The sequence below is a fragment of the Theropithecus gelada genome, chromosome 15, assembly GCF_003255815.1.
Source record: "Theropithecus gelada isolate Dixy chromosome 15, Tgel_1.0, whole genome shotgun sequence".
NCBI lineage: Eukaryota > Metazoa > Chordata > Mammalia > Primates > Cercopithecidae > Theropithecus > Theropithecus gelada.
In genome coordinates, this window is record NC_037683.1 from 81,642,729 (window position 1) to 81,660,653 (window position 17,925).

Here is a 17,925-nt window from a genome sequence, read left to right on the forward strand (position 1 = left end):
ACCTTCTGCTTAAACATTCTGAAATTTGAAACGGGATAGTATTACTTTTTTTGGTTGGGTGCTGTGATTAAAATGACCAAAAATTTTGCAGCCTCTCCTATCAAGAGGTTGATTCTATTTTCCTACTCTTTGAAGCTGAATTGCCTTATGACTTGCATTAACCAATGAATGTGGTGGAAGTGACATTGGAGAGTTCTAGACTTAAGCCTCAAGAAGCCTTGCAGCTTCCACCTTCCTTCTCTTAGAATGTTCCCTTTACCAGCTAAGAATGCAGAAAAGACCAGCTAGGTTTCTGAATAACAAGAGACCATGCAAAGAGGGAAAGCTCAGCCAAGAGTCAGCACCAAGACCCTGGACTTGAGAGTGAGCCCATCTTAGACCCTACAGCTTCACTTGAGCCACCCGATAATGGCAGCCATATGAATGTCCACAGGAAGACCAGCAGAATAACTGTCCAGCTGAGCCCAAATTGCTAACCCACAGAACTGTGAGAAATAATAATGGCTGTTTTAAGTCACTAAATTTTGGGGTGGTTTGTTAGTTTCCCAGGACTACCATAACAAATTACCACAAACTGGATAGTGTAAAACAAAAGAATTTATTTTCTCAGAGTTCTGAAGGCCAGAAATCTGAACTCAAAGTGCGAGTAGGGCCACGCTCCCTTGAAAGATGTTGGGGAGGCAAAATTCAGCACACAGTACGTGGTTTGTAAATAGAAAAATATAATTATAAAAGTGCTCTTTCCTGTAATTTTTCAACTTCAAACATATGAAGATAAATTTAAAAATAATAAAATTTTAAACAGTACCATATTCTGAAAGGTAGTATGTCAGTGTCATAAGAGTTTCAAAATCTCCTATGAAGAAGTATCTAAATAGAATATTTTACTTATTGTTAGAAGTCTTAATGCTGGTGCAAAGCAAAACTTGTTGCATATTAGACAGCATAGGGTCTCTTGAATAACTTTACCCATATGTAAGAGTTATTTTTTGGGAATAAAACACATCCTTCCTCTGCAAGATCAGCGCATCCTTTGTTCAGCATTGTGTGTCATATCTGTGTAAAAGTCACAGCCTTGTAGGGGCCTTCTGGTTACCACTTGTCCCATTTCTCTTCTGCCTCATCCAAGCTTTTTAAAGGAGTGGCCTCCACCAGCTTCCTCTATTTCCTCTGCATGGACTCCCTCTATAACCTTATGAAACCTAACTTCCTTCCCCACAGCTCTGCTAAAACTGCTGATTCAGAGGTTTTCAATGACCACCTTCAGGGCAAATCCAATGGCTCTTTGCCCTCATAATTTGGCATGTGATCTTTGTAACTGCCCTCCTAGCTCTCTTTTCTGATACTACAATTGACTGCCATACATTTGGCCAAATGCCCCCTCCTATCTTTTTGTATCTCTTCTTTCTTGTATGGATTGACAGTGACTCTTCCTCTAGGCCCATTCCTCTTCTCTTCCCCTTATACTTTCCATTTAGAAAATGTATCCATTCTTCAGTCCCAATCTCCACCTCATAGATGACTTTTTAATCAATATTTTCCATCCTGACCTACCATTGATGCCCCAAGCCTGTATTTCAAGCTGCCCAATAGAAATGGTCTGTATCTTATGTTCATCTGTGTTAGGGTGGGCTAGGTTATGGTGAGATAACAGCCATCCAAAAATCTCAGTGGTTTATAAAAACACAGACCTTCAGAGGGCAGCTGCAGCTCTGCTTTAATCATCTTTACTCCAGGATGCAGGATGACAGATCATCCACCATCTGGAACACTGCAGATTGTTTAGAATAGGAGAAAGATAATGTGATAAAGCCCAGACTATCTCTTCACCTCCAAGTGACCACATCACCTTCAATGGGTGAAAAGTAAAATCCTCCCATAGGGAGGGACAGCAAATACATGTAAATGTACAGTCTACTACATCGTCTTAAACAAAACCTCTACGAGGGAAGTAAAAATTCATCCTCCCAAAACTAATTCTCATTTCCAATTTTCATAGTTTCTCATTGGCATCATCCTTATCCCATTTGACCAGGATGGAAATCTTGGTGCCATTTATTTTATAATTTCTTCTTCTCCAATTACAAAAGCATTCTTTGAGGAAAAATATGCATGCATACCTACACTCATACATGCATGTCCCAAGTACACAAAAGTCATCAATAATTCTACTACCCAGGGATAACACTCATGACACATTGGCATATGTCCTTCTGATTCTCTCCTTGTCATATGTATTGATCTATTTATCTCTGTAGAGAGTTATGCATATATTTATTTTATTTTTTTATTTTTTTATTTTTTGAGACGAGTCTCACTGTGTCGCCCAGGCTGGAGTGCAGTGGCCTGATCGTGGCTCACTGCAACCTCCACCTCCTGGATTCATGCCCTCCTGCCTCAGCCTCCCAAGTAGCTGGGACTACAGGCGCCCGCCACCACACCCAGCTAATTTTTTTGTACTCTTAGTAGAGACAGGGTTTTGCCGTGTTAGCCAGGATGGTCTTGATCTCCTGACCTCGTGATCTGCCTGCCTCGACCTCCCAAAGTGCTGGGATTACAAGGGTTAGCCACTGTGCCCGGCCATATTTATTTTTTAATTAAAATGATACCATATTATGCATATAGCTTTGTGGCTATTAAGAACTCATCAAAATCTTTTCAATATTTTATCCTTCTTATGTAAAAATATGTTTGGTATTTACTTGAACATTTAAATATCCAGCCTTGACCTCTCCCCTGAGTTTCAGATTCCTAAATAAAACGGCGTAGAAGGTAATTCTACTGGGAAGTCGAACTGCATCTTAGACTCCATATGTCCCCAGTTAAACTCCTGATTCACCCTAAAAGCCTGCTTCTCCTCCAATCTTTTCAATCTCTGTTAAAACCATCAATATCCAACCCTGGAGACATCTTGATTTCTCTTTTTTTTTTTTCTCATTGCCCCACCCCATATCTAATTCATCAGCCCTAGCTCCAGAATGTATCCCAGAGCTGACTGTTTCTCTCCTTCTCAGCTCTGCTCTCTACTTTTGCCATCATCATCTTTCTCCTGGATTCTCCACTGCCTCCTAGCTGGTTTCCTTGCTTCAACTCCTTACTTCTTTGTACAATAGATCTTTTAAACACAAAAGTCAATCACATCATACCTTGCTCCATAAACCATCCTATTTGATATGGTTTGGCTTTGTCTCCACCCAAATCGCATCTTGAATTGTAGCTCCCATAATCCCCACAATGTCGTGGGAGATAATTGAATCATGGAGGCAGGCTTTCCCCCATGCTGTTCTCATGATAGTGAATAAGTCTCATGAGATCTGATGGTTTTATAAAGGGCAATTCCTTTTTTTTTTTTTTTTTTTTTTGAGACGGAGTCTCACTATGTCTCCCAGGCTGGAGTGCAGTGGCGCGATCTCGGCTCACTGCAAGCTCCGCCCCCCGGGTTCACGCCATTCTCCCGCCTCAGCCTCCCAAGTAGCTGGGACTACAGGTGCCCGCTACTGCGCCCGGCTAGTTTTTTTTGTATTTTTAGTAGAGACGGGGTTTCACCATGTTAGCCAGGATAGTCTCGATCTCCTGACCTTGTGATCCACCCGCCTCGGCCTCCCAAAGTGCTGGGATTACAGGCTTGAGCCACCGCGCCCGGCAGGGCAATTCCCTTGCACATGCTCTCTTGCCTGCCGCCATATAGGATATGCCTTTGCTCCTCCTTCGCCTTTTTCCATGATTGTGAGGCCTCCCCAGCCATGTGGAACTGTGAGTCCATTAAACCTTTTTTTCTTTATAAATTATCCAGTCTTGGGTATTTCTTCATAGCAATATGAAAATGGACTAATACACCATTGCACTTAGAATAACATTTAAATTTTTTCCTTTGCCTTTAAGGCTTTTATGTGATTTGGTCTTCGCTAACTTCCCTCTTCAGCTCTCCTCCTCTCCCCTCATTCACTCCACTAGAGACAGACCAGCTCTTGCTTTTCTTCCAACACACCAAACTTACTCCTGCCTCAGCCATGCGCTTGGTCATTCCCCTGCTTGGTCTTGGCTCAGAGGTTTTCTCTAAGAGATGCTTTCCTTGACCATCCTATCTAAAGAATCCATGCCCTCTCAGTGGCCCTTTTACATTCTCTGCATCACACTTATTTTATCTGATGTTTCCTTGTTTATTTCTGGTTTATTTCTTCATTGTCTCCCCATTGGTATATTACTTCTTTTAGAACAAGAACCCTGTCTATCTATCTTATTCATGACTCTATCCCCTGCACTTAGAATAGTCCTAGGGACATAGTGGGCTATAATCAATATGCATGAAGTGAATGAATAAGTATGTAGTTGCTTCCCACATCCAGCTGATTCCCTTAAACTGTCTGCAGAAGCAGGCCCTTTTTTTCCATTCTGATGACCCAGTCTAATCCCAGATCTCACTACCTCACATCAGAATGACTGTGGCTCCCTCCTCACTCCTCCCCTGGAATTCCTTCCAATGCCTTCTGCACACTGCTAACTACTCTTCCCACCATGTTTGTTTCATCTGTGAGTCACCTCGCGTCAGGGCCCAGCTGAGACTCATCTCCTCACAGGTGTTGCCCTACTGTAGCCAGGGCTACAGGTTTCTCTCTCTCTCTCTGAGTTTTTGTCCTTACCCCTCCCCAGCCACACAATCATACACTGTTCCCCATGCTCTCTAACTTTTGCATTTATAGTCACCCACTCACTCCAGCTGCATTCTGAGGGCATAGACTGCTTGTCTGCGTTTTAAATCTCCCATAATACCTAGAGAAAGTCACAGGCAATCAATGAAATATCTTGTTGATTTGAATGACATTATTGGACAGAGAATAAGAACAGGAGGTAAATTGGATACCCCATCTAAAGGGATTTGTGAGACCAGGTAGTTATTTGGAATGAAAGAGTAAGATATTAAACCAGCCAGCATGCCAACAGGTGGGCGATAGTCTTGTTCCCACAGACAACAGATGGCCATCATCTTAAAACAACATTTATGTTACCCAGCAGATAAGGGACTCCTGCATTGTCAGTGGACTTTGAGCCTGAGTTTTTCTACTTGCATAGGTGAAAGTGGACTGCAATGCTAGTGTAAATGCTGTATGATGACTAGCACCCCTTAGGGAGCTCCAGTTTGCCTTCCAGGGGAACCACAGACCCCCAGGTGTAATTTCCTGAGGACAGCCCAGCTTCTCTAGAGTGCTCATGTTACACAGCAGAAAGTTGAGTAGAGAGAACTCAGAAAGGTCTGCTAAAGAAGGTTTCGGCTGTGCCCTTAATATTGCTCTGTATGGCAGTGAGATGAAGCAGCGATTTAGGAAAAAGTATTTCTACCCATGGCAGCAGAGGGACTGGGCCTCCCTGAGCAAACAGGAGAGTCAAGCTTGACCATTCAGTCATACGAAGGCCAAAATATCCACTTCAAGACTTCTGAGCAAATATCACATTTTCTTTTTGCTAATGTGCATACTTTCCTTAATTGAGTCTCCAAGCAGTGAGGTAGAATTTTTATTCTGTGTTTTAAAATGGTGTATTTAAAAATAAACATGTTATCGACTCAACTGCTTATCTTGAGTCAAATGCAAATTGTGGGTACATTCATTGAGGGAGAAAAATCTTTTTGAAAAATTTCCTGGTGATTTCAGGAAACGAGTAAGTGGTTATAATATTAAGGAATAATTGAAAAACATTGTCAGAATGAACACTTCTAAATAACTGCTGTTCTTTATAGTTTCCTGTATGTGGTACCATGCAATTTATTCTGATAAAGTTGTCTTTCTGAACTCACTTTTGGAACTCCTCTTTGCAATTACTTTCAGAACTATTTGACAAGGTACCTAAAAATCAGCTCCATTATTTCACGGCAGTATCTTAACTCAAGCTGATATCACTTTATTTAATAGGCTTGCTTGAGTGCTAATGACTTTGGCTCCCTCCAGAAGCTATACCATATATTGTTTATGGATATGCGTATACACACACACACACGCACACACACACGCGCACGCACCCCAAAAGTACACCTTTGTGTTAGTACTCTCCAGGAGCAGCAGGGAGAACAGAAATGGGCAACAGAATAACAGGGACTTCACATTTATCTGTAAACAGAATAACAGGGACTTCACATTTATCTGTAATGTTCTCTTTTTTAATTAAAAAAAAACAACTAAAGCAAAGGTGACAAATGTTAACGTGTTAATTCTGTTAAGTGGACCCTTAGATACTTGCCATTTTATCATCTGTATTTTCTATATTTTTTGAAACTTTTCAAATAATAAAGCAGATTCTCCCTCAAAGAAAAAAAAAGATTTTAAACCACCAAGCTTCTTTTTAAAAATAAATGTACTGCAGTCCCTGATAATAATTCTAAAAGGATTTCCAAAAATGTTTTGGATAATGCTATTATCCCTAGTGGCATGACCCCAGACAGGAATACTTTGAAGTCATGGAGGGCTACCAGGCCAGGGAAAGTGCCTTTCTTTTTCCAGTTCTTAATTTTGAGTAAATCTCCTTGCTTCTTGCGGGTAGGCCCATGACTCACTTGTCTTTGTATTTCTGGGGCTCAGCACAGCACTTAGAACACAATAACCCTCAGTGGCTGGCATGAGTGAATAAATGAATGAACTAAGCAGCCTAGGACTCGTAAGCCTACTAACTTACGAAAAGATGGGAGTGAGAGGGTGGAGCTGATTAATTTCTGTTTTTCTTAATCTAGTTCCAGTTTAGCTATTTGTATTTTTGGTCTCTATCACAGGAGAACAATTGATTTTCCCCTTTTATGAGAATGATAGAAGTCATGAAGTTTTTTGAGGTTTCTGAGCAGAGGGGTACTACTGTTTCCTTTTACCCCAGAAACCAATTCTAGAGGAAAAGGAACATTAAAAATAAGTATGAAAGAGGTCTATAGTCTCCATTCTCTCATCCAAGTGAAAGCACATACAGTCAGTTATGTAATCTGGAATCTTATTTTGTGATAGAAAGGGATTCTGATTTTCCGTTTGCTATTTTATTTAAAAGGGCTATGGCTTAGGCACCCAAAGGAGGAGGTGGATTGAATGACATTGTTAAGCAAAGTAAAAAGCACAGTTTACAGTCTGGCAACTAGAGTTTACAACAAAATCAAGAAATAACTAAGTTGTTAGAACAATCTACCTTTATCATTAATCCACCTATTAAAGGAACAGAAGCAGAAAGTGAAAAAGGACAGAGGTTCTCACCATTTATGGTTGCATGTAAGGCAAAGAAAAAAAGGAGAAATGCATGACTATTTTAATCCCTAAAGAATGACTTCAGACTTCACTCTCCGACCTAGGAGAGAAGCTAAACAGGAAGAGGTTACAGGCATTTAAGAGAAGAGGTCAACACTGGCAAATACAGATTTAAAAGAATGATAAAACTCGGTGGGGGTGTGAATGTGGGGAAAGGAGCAATCGTAGGGCCACTGGTAGGAGCAGAAACAGATATACATTTTCTGGGAGTCAATTTGGCAACCAAAAGCTTGAAAAATGTTTCTTTCTTATGACCAAACAATTACACTGTTAGAAATTTGTAAGGAGGTGTTTGCACTAGCACAGAAAAAGGTACGTATAAGACTGCTCCATCAAACTCTATACACTATTGTGAAAAGTTAAAACCTAGCTCTTTTGGTTTTTTCTTTGTTTTTTTTTGAGATAGAGTTTCCCTCTGTGGCCCAGGTTGGAGAGCAGTGGCGCAATCATAGCTCACTGCAGCCTGAGGCTCAAGTGACTCCTGGGCTCAAGTGGCCCCCCCCTACCTCAGCCTTCCATGTAGCTGGGACCATAGGCATGCACCACCCTGTCTGCCTAATGTTTTGTTGGCTTTTTGTAGAGATGGTGTCTCACTGTGTTGCTCAGGCTGGTCTTGAACTCCTGGGCTCAACTGATTCTCCTGTGTCTGCCTCCCAAAGCACTGGGAGGCAGGTTCCAGGCATGAGCCACTGGGCGCAGCCTGGAACCTATCTGCATGCCCAATAATAGAAAATTAATTTAATAAATCATTTTACATCTAATCAACAGGATTTTATACAGCCTATGTAAATTATAATGTAGCTCTATATTGATTTACATGCAGAGTTGTTCATGATTTTTATTTTTTTTTAAATGAGACAGAGTCTTGCTCTGTCACCCAGGCTGGAGTGCAGTGGTGCAATTCTGGCTCACTGCAACTTCCACCTCCCGGGTTCAAGGCTACTCAGCCTCCTGAGTAGCTGGGTCTACAGGCACCTGCCACCACACCCGGCTAATTTTTTTTTTTTTTTTTTTTTTTGTAGTTTTAGTAGAGATGGGGTTTCACCATGTTGGCCAGGCTGGTCTCAAACTTTTGACTTCAAATGATCCACCCACCTTGGCCTCCGAAAGTGCTGGGATTATAGGCGTGAGCCACTGTGGACAGCCCTCCTGTATACTTTAAATAATCTCTAGATTATTTATAGTACCTAACACAATGTAAATGCTATATAAATAGTTATTATACTATATTATGTATGGGATAATGACAAGGAAAAAAGTCTGTACATGTTCAGTACAGATGCAACCATCTACATTTTTTTTCCAAATAGTTTTGATCTGTGGTTGGCTGAATCCAGGATGTGCAACCTGCAGATGAGGAGGGCTGGCTGCACTTTCCTATCTATGATGATGAACATGAGAATAGAGAGCTGGAGAAACTCTGGTTCCATTGCCATCATTTCTCCTTTCTAATCTTGTGTTTAATCGTAATGCAGTGGGACATGACATAATGTCTTGTACCCTAGGCCAACTTTACCCATTTGTTTAGTTTCACCAGAAACACTGCATCAACATGTGTTCATATATACTTTCAGAGGGGTCAATCTGTTTTTGGTCTATATCCCCCGTTGTCGATATAGCAAATGGTGCCACTACTGTGCCAACTCCAGAAGCACAGGAACCGCACTTAAACACACTACATAAATTTCATCTGTTTACCTAGAGCCCAGAGAGCCTTTCTGCTGCTGACTGGGTAAGAAATTAGACTGCACCAGCCTGAACAACATGGTGAAACCCCGTCTCTACTAAAAATACAAAAATTAGCCAGGCGTGGGGGTGTGCGCCTGTAATCTCAGCTACTCAGGAGGCTGAGGCAGGAGAATTGGTTGAACCCAGGAGGCAGAGGTTGCCGTGAGCCGAGATGGTGCCACTGCACTCCAGCCTGGACGACGGAGTAAGACTCTGTCTGGAAGGAAGGAAGGAAGGAAGGAAGGAAGGAAGGAAGGAAGGAAGGAAAGAAAAGGAAAGAAAAGAAAAGAAAAGAAAGGGGGGGAAGGAGGGAGAGAGAAAGGAGAGAAAGAGAGAAAGAAAGAAAAATATTAGACTAGATGCTTGTGGGAACAGGGGTAGCACATTCATGTTGCTTTAACCCTTTATCAAATGGGCCAAACATTAATAAGCACTTGCCACTGAAAAGAACTAAGTGTTTCTGTTTCTTAGCTTTCTCAGCAAGAAGTCTGAGTATGGTCACATCCCTACCTTCTCATGGTCCCTTAAAGAGGATGGAAAGTTTAGGTGTTTTCAACATCATCCTATTCTAACACTAGCTTTGTGGGGAGTTGAGATGGGAGACTTGGTCCCCTGAGTTCTTCATTTCTCCCGGGGTAACTACAAGTTATTACGTTTTCTTTCCACTGGTCTATGAAGAAGTAAACATTAGCTTCATCAATATATGTAAATGGTCGGAACTCAAAGAACTCCAAATGAAGAACATTCACCCTGGTAGAAGGTTATTTCGGTATACATTTTGTAAGGAACCTTCAGAATAGCACTAGATGCCTAAAGCACAAATGGACCTTTTCCAAGAATCTGGAAGGAACCGATTCTAAATGTGAAAGATCAAAAATTCTGAGTCTGATTGCCCAAGCTCCTCTATTGGTCTTTGGTCTAGAACACATCAGACAAATAAAGCAATTCCTGAAAGCACACTACCTCACTCTGCCAGCCACCCCTACTACTGAGGAACAGCTCTGCTTTCACTGCAGATACACATCTATACATTTGAATACATATATTTTTATGCTTGTATTACCTTTGCAGATAAAATTAGCAAATAATTCTCAGAAAGCTCTCTGTAGCTCATTGTGCTCTGGTCCTTATGCCCAAAATTATTGGAGTTGTTCCTTTTTTTTTTGAGATAGAGTCTCGCTCTCTCACTCAGGCTGGAGTGCAGTGGCACAATCACTGCTCACAGCAGCTTCAACTTCCTGTGCTCAAGTGATCCTCCCATCTCAGCCTTCCAAGTAGCTGGGACCACAGGTGCAAGCCACCACACCTGGCTAATTTTTGCATTTTTTGTAGAGACGGGGTTTTACTGTGTTGCCCAGGCTGGTCTCGAACTCCTGGGCTCAAGCCATCTGCCCGCTTAGGCCTTCCAAAGTGCTAGGGTTACAGGTGTGAGCCACCATGACCAGCCTGTGGTAGTTCTTAAATGCTATCTTTATGTAACTTTATTCTCTCTTCTTACCACCCTGTTTTTATCTTTCATAAAATCACTCTCTGCTGATGATTATTATGCCTAATAGTTTGTTCCTTTTTTATTTTTTATTTTATTTTATTTTATTTTTGAGACAGAGTCTCACTCTGTCGCGCAGGTTGGAATGCAGCAGCACATCTCAGCTCACTGCAGCCTCCACCTCCCATGTTCAAGCAATTCTCTAACCTCAACCTCCTAAGTAGCTGGGATTACAGGCACCCGCCACCACGCCTGGCTAATTTTTATATTTTTTAGTAGACACGGGGTTTCGCCATGTTGGCCAGGCTGGTCTTAAACTCCTGACCTCAGGTGATCCTCCCGCCTCCCAAAATGCTGAGATTATAGGCGTGAGCCACTGCACCAGCCCTGTTTGCTCCTTTTTTGAAAGGATGAAATGAAGGTATATAAAGTTCTTAGCACAATATGTAGCACATACTAAATAATCAATAAATGCTACTTATTATTTTAAAATAAAACTGAGATGACAGCATGGTATAATGATTAAAAGAGAAGATTCTGGAGCCAGGCAGCCTACATTTGAATCTCAGCTCTGATCTTAATTAGTTGTATGTGACTTTGAACAACTTCTATAGCTTCTCTGCACTCAGTTTCTCCATCTGTAAAACAGAGATAGTCACTGCTCCTATTTCATAGAGGTGAATGAGTTATGATATAGAAAGCATTCTAGAAGTGTAAGCCATTATTTTTCCTTCCTTTCAATCCTGACTATCCACAAGAGGGTTAACGATTTTTTCTGCATTCTACACTTTTGTCCTCTTTATCCAAGGTTCTTATTTTACTTTAAGATTTGATCAAGTTTTACATCTATTCTATATTTGAAAGACACTAAGATTTTGTTTAATAAAGGTTCAGAGTATTAGTAATAATTTTTATAATCTACAAAGGCACTAAATTCCAGTAAGAAAAAAGGCAGTTAACAAGACTCAAGACTGGATGTTCCTACAAGTAACCGTGTTACGACATGTAATGCAGCAGCGCCTGAAATCCCAAATGTAAACGTTATTATGAACTACCTAACTTAGATCTAGTCTTTCCTTGGCCCACAAGTCAGCAACAATAAAATGGAAATGAAGACAAGTATATAGCACTTACAAGAAAATTAATTTAACCTCTCTACCTCAGAAACATTCAGTGATTGGTCCTTTCTCTTATACCTTCCTGAGCTGCGGGTTCTAGCGAAATGCTTAACCATTAACAAGTTATACAATTACACCTGGCGCTCAAGACAAAACAAGTCCCATATGATGGCTTACAACACATGAAATTTAGAATTTATAAGAGCATGAGAGGCCAGTGTCAACAGAATTTAAAGACTGTGGGCGTCTTCTCAGACTGTGAGCGTCTTCTCAGACTGTGAGACAGTCCGCTTACTCCTTCTGGAGACTGGTGTGGTGAACTATTTTTTTTTTTTTTTTTTTTTTTTTTTTTTGAGACGGAGTCTTGCTCTGCCGCCCAGGCTGGAGTGCAGTGGCCGAATCTCAGCTCACTGCAAGCTCCGCCTCCCGGGTTTACACCATTCTCCTGCCTCAGCCTCCCGAGTAGCTGGGACTACAGGCGCCTGCCACCTCGCCTGGCTAGTTTTTTGTATTTTTTAGTAGAGACGGGGTTTCACCGGATTAGCCAGGATGGTCTCGATCTCCTGACCTCGTGATCCGCCAGTCTCGGCCTCCCAAAGTGCTGGGATTACAGGCTTGAGCCACCGTGCCCGGCCAGAACTGAACTCTTTACAAATAATATTTTTAATATATCAGATTTGAATACTTCATTAACAGGAAGCATACTGGTTTTATCCCACAAATATTTTTAAGGGATAGTTTACACTATTCTGGGTAGTAAGGTGAAAAACATGAGCACATGCTGAATGTACTAATGGCCATATTTCAACACAGTTCTTACTTTTGGAATTTGATCTATTTAAAAAAAAAAATAGGTAGACATGCAAGGGAAAACATTTCTTTTCCACCTTCAACATTGCAAAACATCACATTGTTAATGTTTATATATTAAACACTAATCAGAAACCGAACACTTTGCCAATGCTGCTACCAAAATGATGATTTTTTAAAAAAATTAATTCCCCTCTTGCTTTAAAGGAAATTCTTGGGATACATGGATCAAGATAACAATAGGCCCAGTTAAGAGCACAGTCTTTGGAGCAGTTTGCAATCCTAGCTCTGCCATTGCTGGTTGTTCTTGAAAAAATTACATGGCCTTGTGAAGCTATATGGCTGAGATTCCTTTTCCTCTTCTGTACAAGACCTCATGAGTTTGACAGGCTTTTTGTGAGAATTTAATCATAAAATCTATGAACTGTGTAACATAGTGTCTGGGACACAATAAGTAAATAATGGTGAAATTAAGTGATACATTAATACTAGGTATGTCCTTATCAATCTGCTCCTTTGAATAACAATTTCTGCCAAGCTCCTTAGCATAACTCTCCCACACAATACACAGAATGCTTCAAAGAGGAAAACAGAACGCTAAGAATAGGAATTTCCAATCCATTTTCTTGCCTGAGGATTATAAAACCTTTTATACTTTATTTAACTTGAGGGGGCTCTTCTTGATCAGATTTCATCACATATTTTCTTCCATTGAATGTGTTTTGTGTTCTCAGCACCCAACGGAAGGCACATGAGGGGAAACATTGGCCCCAGGAAAGCTCCCAGCCAGCCACTGGCATCTCCACACCCAACCCAAACTGATCTCTGCCTGAAGCTCTCCAACTTCAGCTTTCCTTCCTACCTTTCTATCTTAGGCTACCAAAGATGGTGATGATGGAGATGATTACAGCAATGAAGTTGATTGTAATGTTAATGATGGTAACTAAGCATTATTTACCATGTATTCTGAGCCAGACACTACAAGCAACATGCAATCAACATGAAAATGATTAACAAGACATTTTGCATTATTTTTTCTGTACTGTCTCTAAATTCCAATGTGTATTTTACACATTGAGTACTTGGCAATTCAGACTTTGTACCTATTATTCATTTAATCCTCCCCACAGTCATAAGAAGTAGGTACTATGATTATCTCTACTTGATATATAAAGAAACCAAAGCTTAGAGAAGTTAAGTAACATGTCTAGTGTTGCACAGTGACTTTGTAGCTGAGAGCCAATTTGCAAGGAAATCAGACACTAACCAGAGCCTTTATTCTTAACCCCCAGGTGACACCAACCCCTGCAGTTGCTTGCAAGACTGCCTGTAGGATTAGTCCAGGTCTTGGCCACTCACCCCAGATCAACCCTGCCCAACCCCATAGTTTCTAACATCTTTCTGCCCAAGTCACACTTTCTGACCTAAAATTCACAAAGACAGAGGAGCAGCAGCTACGGCAAATAATACACCCATCAGTAACTTCAGTCTGATTCCTATACTCCCTGAATGACTTGCCCCTCCTGGCATGCAACAGTTATGAACCCTAATGTAGAAAAAAATTCCCATAGGGAGATCCCTGATATACTTCATGCATTGTTTTTGTTTTTGTTTTTGTCTGTGTTTTTGAGACAGGGTTTCACTGTCTCACCCAGGCTGGAGTGCAATGGCATGATCACAGCTGTGATCCTCCTGGGCTCAAGCGATCCTCTTGCCTCAGCCTCTTGAATAGCTGGGGCTACAGGTGCATGCAACCACACCTGGCTAATGTTTTTAAATTATTTTTTGTAGCTACAGGGGTCCCCCTGTGTTGCCCAGGCTGGTCTCAAACTCTGGGCTCAAGTAATCCTCCCACCCGGGCCTCCCAAAGTGTTGGGATTAGAGGTGTGAGCCATGGCACCCAGTCTCTTTATACATTTTGGTCTCCAACATTAATATGCAATATATATAAATAATTAAACTCATTTTACAGATGAAGAAATAGTAAGGTAAGAGAAACAGTTTGCTGGCAGTTACATATCAAGTGGAAATAAAATCGTAATAAAGCTCAATATGCCTTCTAGAAGACCTTACCACCTTGTTTTTCTGGGCTTTTAATTCTTCGTTATTCAAACCTCTTCACACACTAACAGCACAAAGATGAACCTACAGTGAAATCCACCTTTCACAGGCTCAGCTAAATGAAGATGAACAAATCGGACAGCCCCGTGGGCAACAGAATAAGTTGACACTTCAGGATGAGTTTCCTATTATCTTTTAACTAGACAGTCTAGCTTTCTCAGGGCAAGACAAAAATGTCCCAAATACTTGTCAGCAGTTTTCAGTGGAGGAAAAACTGCAGTTAAAGCACCTTTACTGAGAACTTTGAGCAGTAAATGTGCTTACATTTAGTTTGTGCAACTTTGATTAGGAATTGGATGGTGAGTTGGGATCCCCCAGTCCTTAGTTTTTTGCTGGAGTCCTGTAAATCTCAAAATGTCAGCCACAGGCCATTCCTTTTGGTTTATTTAAGTGGAAATTTTTAAAAAATCACTTTTTCCACTTCATGGCTCCTTTGGAGCAGGGTATAAAAATAGCGATGCCACCAGGAGCCAAACTCTTTCTGGAGTAATGAAGCAGGAGAAGACAGAGCCCTGCTCACGACAACAGAAGTCTTGCAGCCTGCCTCGAACGCAACTCTCATTTTAGCCCTTCACTTCTTTCTCTCCGCTCAGACTTGCCTCAAAGGAAGGAACCGTTTATGAGACACTCCGTGGCGTGCCCAACACAGTTACCCCGGTGCCTATCACCCTCCTGAGGCCCGGCCACCTGTAAGAACCTGGAGGGCGGAGCGGGCAAGGTTGTTCGGGGAAGCGATCCCCGGTGGCTGAGGACATCCAGGAGCACCGAGATTCTCGGGGAGGACCTAGCCGGGCCCAGCGCAGGAGCCACCGCGCGTCCAGCGGCTCCACCGCTGCAGCCTCGGGAACCGGGCGCCCCAGGTCTCAGGCGCGCCCTGCAGCGGACGCGAAGGGACTCGTCTGGCCTCGGCCCCTGCAGCGATGCTCCGAGCCACGCGGGTGCTGGGATGTCCGGCCGCGACCTGCGGCGCCGCGGGGGGCGTCTTACCTGTTGATCTTCAGCGCGAACGCGCGGCGCTCTGCGCTGGGCAGAGTGGCCATGGCCCGCCGGCGGCTTGGTGGCTTCTAGGGTCGCGGAGTGCGGAGAGCTGGGGCCCGGCACGCCGCAGAGTCGCTGCGGAGCATGCCAAGCCAGGCGCAAGCCTCATCTGTCAGTCGGGGCTGGAAACTTCCGCATTTCCACCTTCTACGCTGAAATCACCCCGGGGGAGGGCCCAAGCTCCGAGCAGCGACGGCCAGCCCCGCCACCCGGCCTGGCACGCAGGCAGCGGCGGGCGAGGAGGGCGTGGACCCAGCGCGGAACTGGCCTCCGGATACTTGGTCAGACGGCGCGCTCTGCCCGGGGCCGCCGACCTCTCGCAGAAAGGAGTGCGGACGGACGACAGGCGACCACTGAGCGCAGGCCGGAAACTCCATCTGCCAGAAGCTGCCAGGGAATGTGGGCAAGTTGTGGGAGCCCCACAAAGTTGGCGAGGTCGGGAATCAACCCAGGGACTCTTAAGGCTAGGCGTTACTAAGGGTTGACACCCATTCTCGAAGAAGGCAGACAAAAAAAAAAAAGACAAAAAAAAAAGTTAGTGGAATCTATCAGTTCAAATCAACTTTTGCAAGCAATATGCCCATCGTCCTTCCTGGGACACTAAATAAATATAATGGATTCATCCAAGGAATAAACATTATGAGTTCTCAAAAAATGTTTTCGTTACAACCTGGCATAAATGCTTTTCTCTGGACAAACACTGAATGTGGCATTCTTGCGATTCAAGGGTACACTGCGTCCAGGTTTATTTCAGTTTCAGACTGAGGTCTACTAAGAGGCCCAGCCTCAAACTCAAGATAGAAACAGAAAAGTCCCAGTGTTGACTGGAGTGGAAAAGCCCGTGTCCATTTCAAGTTGCTGGCATGCTGCTCTAACCTGTGCTATACTAGAGTACTCTCCATATAATGCCCCCATTTACCAACTTGCTCTTAAAAAATACCAAAGTAGGCCGGGCGCAGTGGCTCACGCCTGTAATCCCAGCACTTTGGGAGGCCGAGGCGGGCACATCACGAGGTCAGGAGATCGAGACCATCCTGGCCAAGGTGGTGAAACCCCGTCTCTACTAAAATACAAAAAATTAGCCTGGTGTGGTGGCCCACGCCTGTAGTCCCAGCTACTCGGGAGGCTGAGGCAAGGGAATCACTTGAACCGGAAGGCGGAGGTTGCAGTGAACCAAGATCTGCCACTGCACTCCAGCCTGGCCACAGAGCAAGACTCCGTCTAGAAAAAAAAAACAAAAACAAAAAACAACAAAGCAAAGTATTTTTGGTTCAAACCTGCACTATTTAATATGATAGCCACTAGCCACATGTGGCTATTGACTACTTGGCATTATGGTTAGTCTGAATTGCCAACTGCTGGATGTGTAAAATACACACTGGAATTTAAAGACAGTACAGAAAAAATAATGCAAAATGTCTTGTTAATGATTTTCATGTTGATTGCATGTTAAATGATACTTTGGATATAAAAAAATATATTATTAAAATTAATTTCACCGGTTTGTTTTTCCGTTTTAAAAATGTGGCTTCATTTTTAAAAATGTAAAATTACCTACGTGGCTCACATTTGTGGGCCTCATTATATTCCTATTGGACAATGCCAGTCCAATACAACCTAATTTGTAACCTAATACTAAAATGCCTAAGGACTATATTCAATCTTTTCCTGATGCAGCCCTCCTTTCTGGTTTCAGCTGTGTCAGGTAGTTTAGTAACTTTTCAGTACTGGTTAGGTTACTCCCCGCCCCTGCTATCCCCCGCCAAATATCAGTGCCCTTTTAAGCATATAAGACGAATTTCACTATATAGACTACAATAGACTACATATGAAAACAAACCCAAAGAAAAATAAAGCTTTTTTGAAATTTAGAGTTTCTGACTTTCAAAATTCTCCTTATTTACTACATTGGAATTTATGAGCAAACATTTGGATAGCAAAATACAAAGAGAACAAATGTGTAAGTACTTCTTCAAACTGAGACTCAACGAATGATACATAGAAAACATTTTGCCCCAGAGGCTTCGGTCAGCGGTGTACTATGTCAGCCTTTCAGATGAACTCCTCTGAGTTTCTGAATGTTTATGACATACACTTTCACATAGAACAAAAATATACTGGTTTCACACAAACATAAACAAAATGTAATGAGAGCATCTCAAATATTCAGCATTTGCAATCAAGGAAACTTTTTGGGTGAATGCGGGAATCACAAAATCTTCCATCTTACCTCAAATCATACTGCAATAGATTTAGTATTTGGTACCTAACCATGAAGGTTAGGCCAGCATTTTTATCCTCTGTGCTGTCAATTTCCTGATGGTTAGAATGGTCTCCAGATTTCCTTAACACT

The 17,925-nt window shown here is 42.3% G+C and overlaps 1 protein-coding gene across 1 annotated transcript in view; it reads right to left on the bottom strand.

Moving 5' to 3' along the window:
* Window positions 1-15,686, bottom strand: part of DOCK8 (dedicator of cytokinesis 8) — a 237,404-nt gene extending 221,718 nt beyond the window's left edge. Inside the window, exon 1 of the mRNA XM_025360064.1 lies at window positions 15,522-15,686. Within this exon, the coding sequence (XP_025215849.1) occupies window positions 15,522-15,574 (53 nt within the window). The 5' untranslated portion in view covers window positions 15,575-15,686. The remainder of the gene's footprint in view (window positions 1-15,521) is intronic.
* Window positions 15,687-17,925: the final 2,239 nt, after the last annotated feature.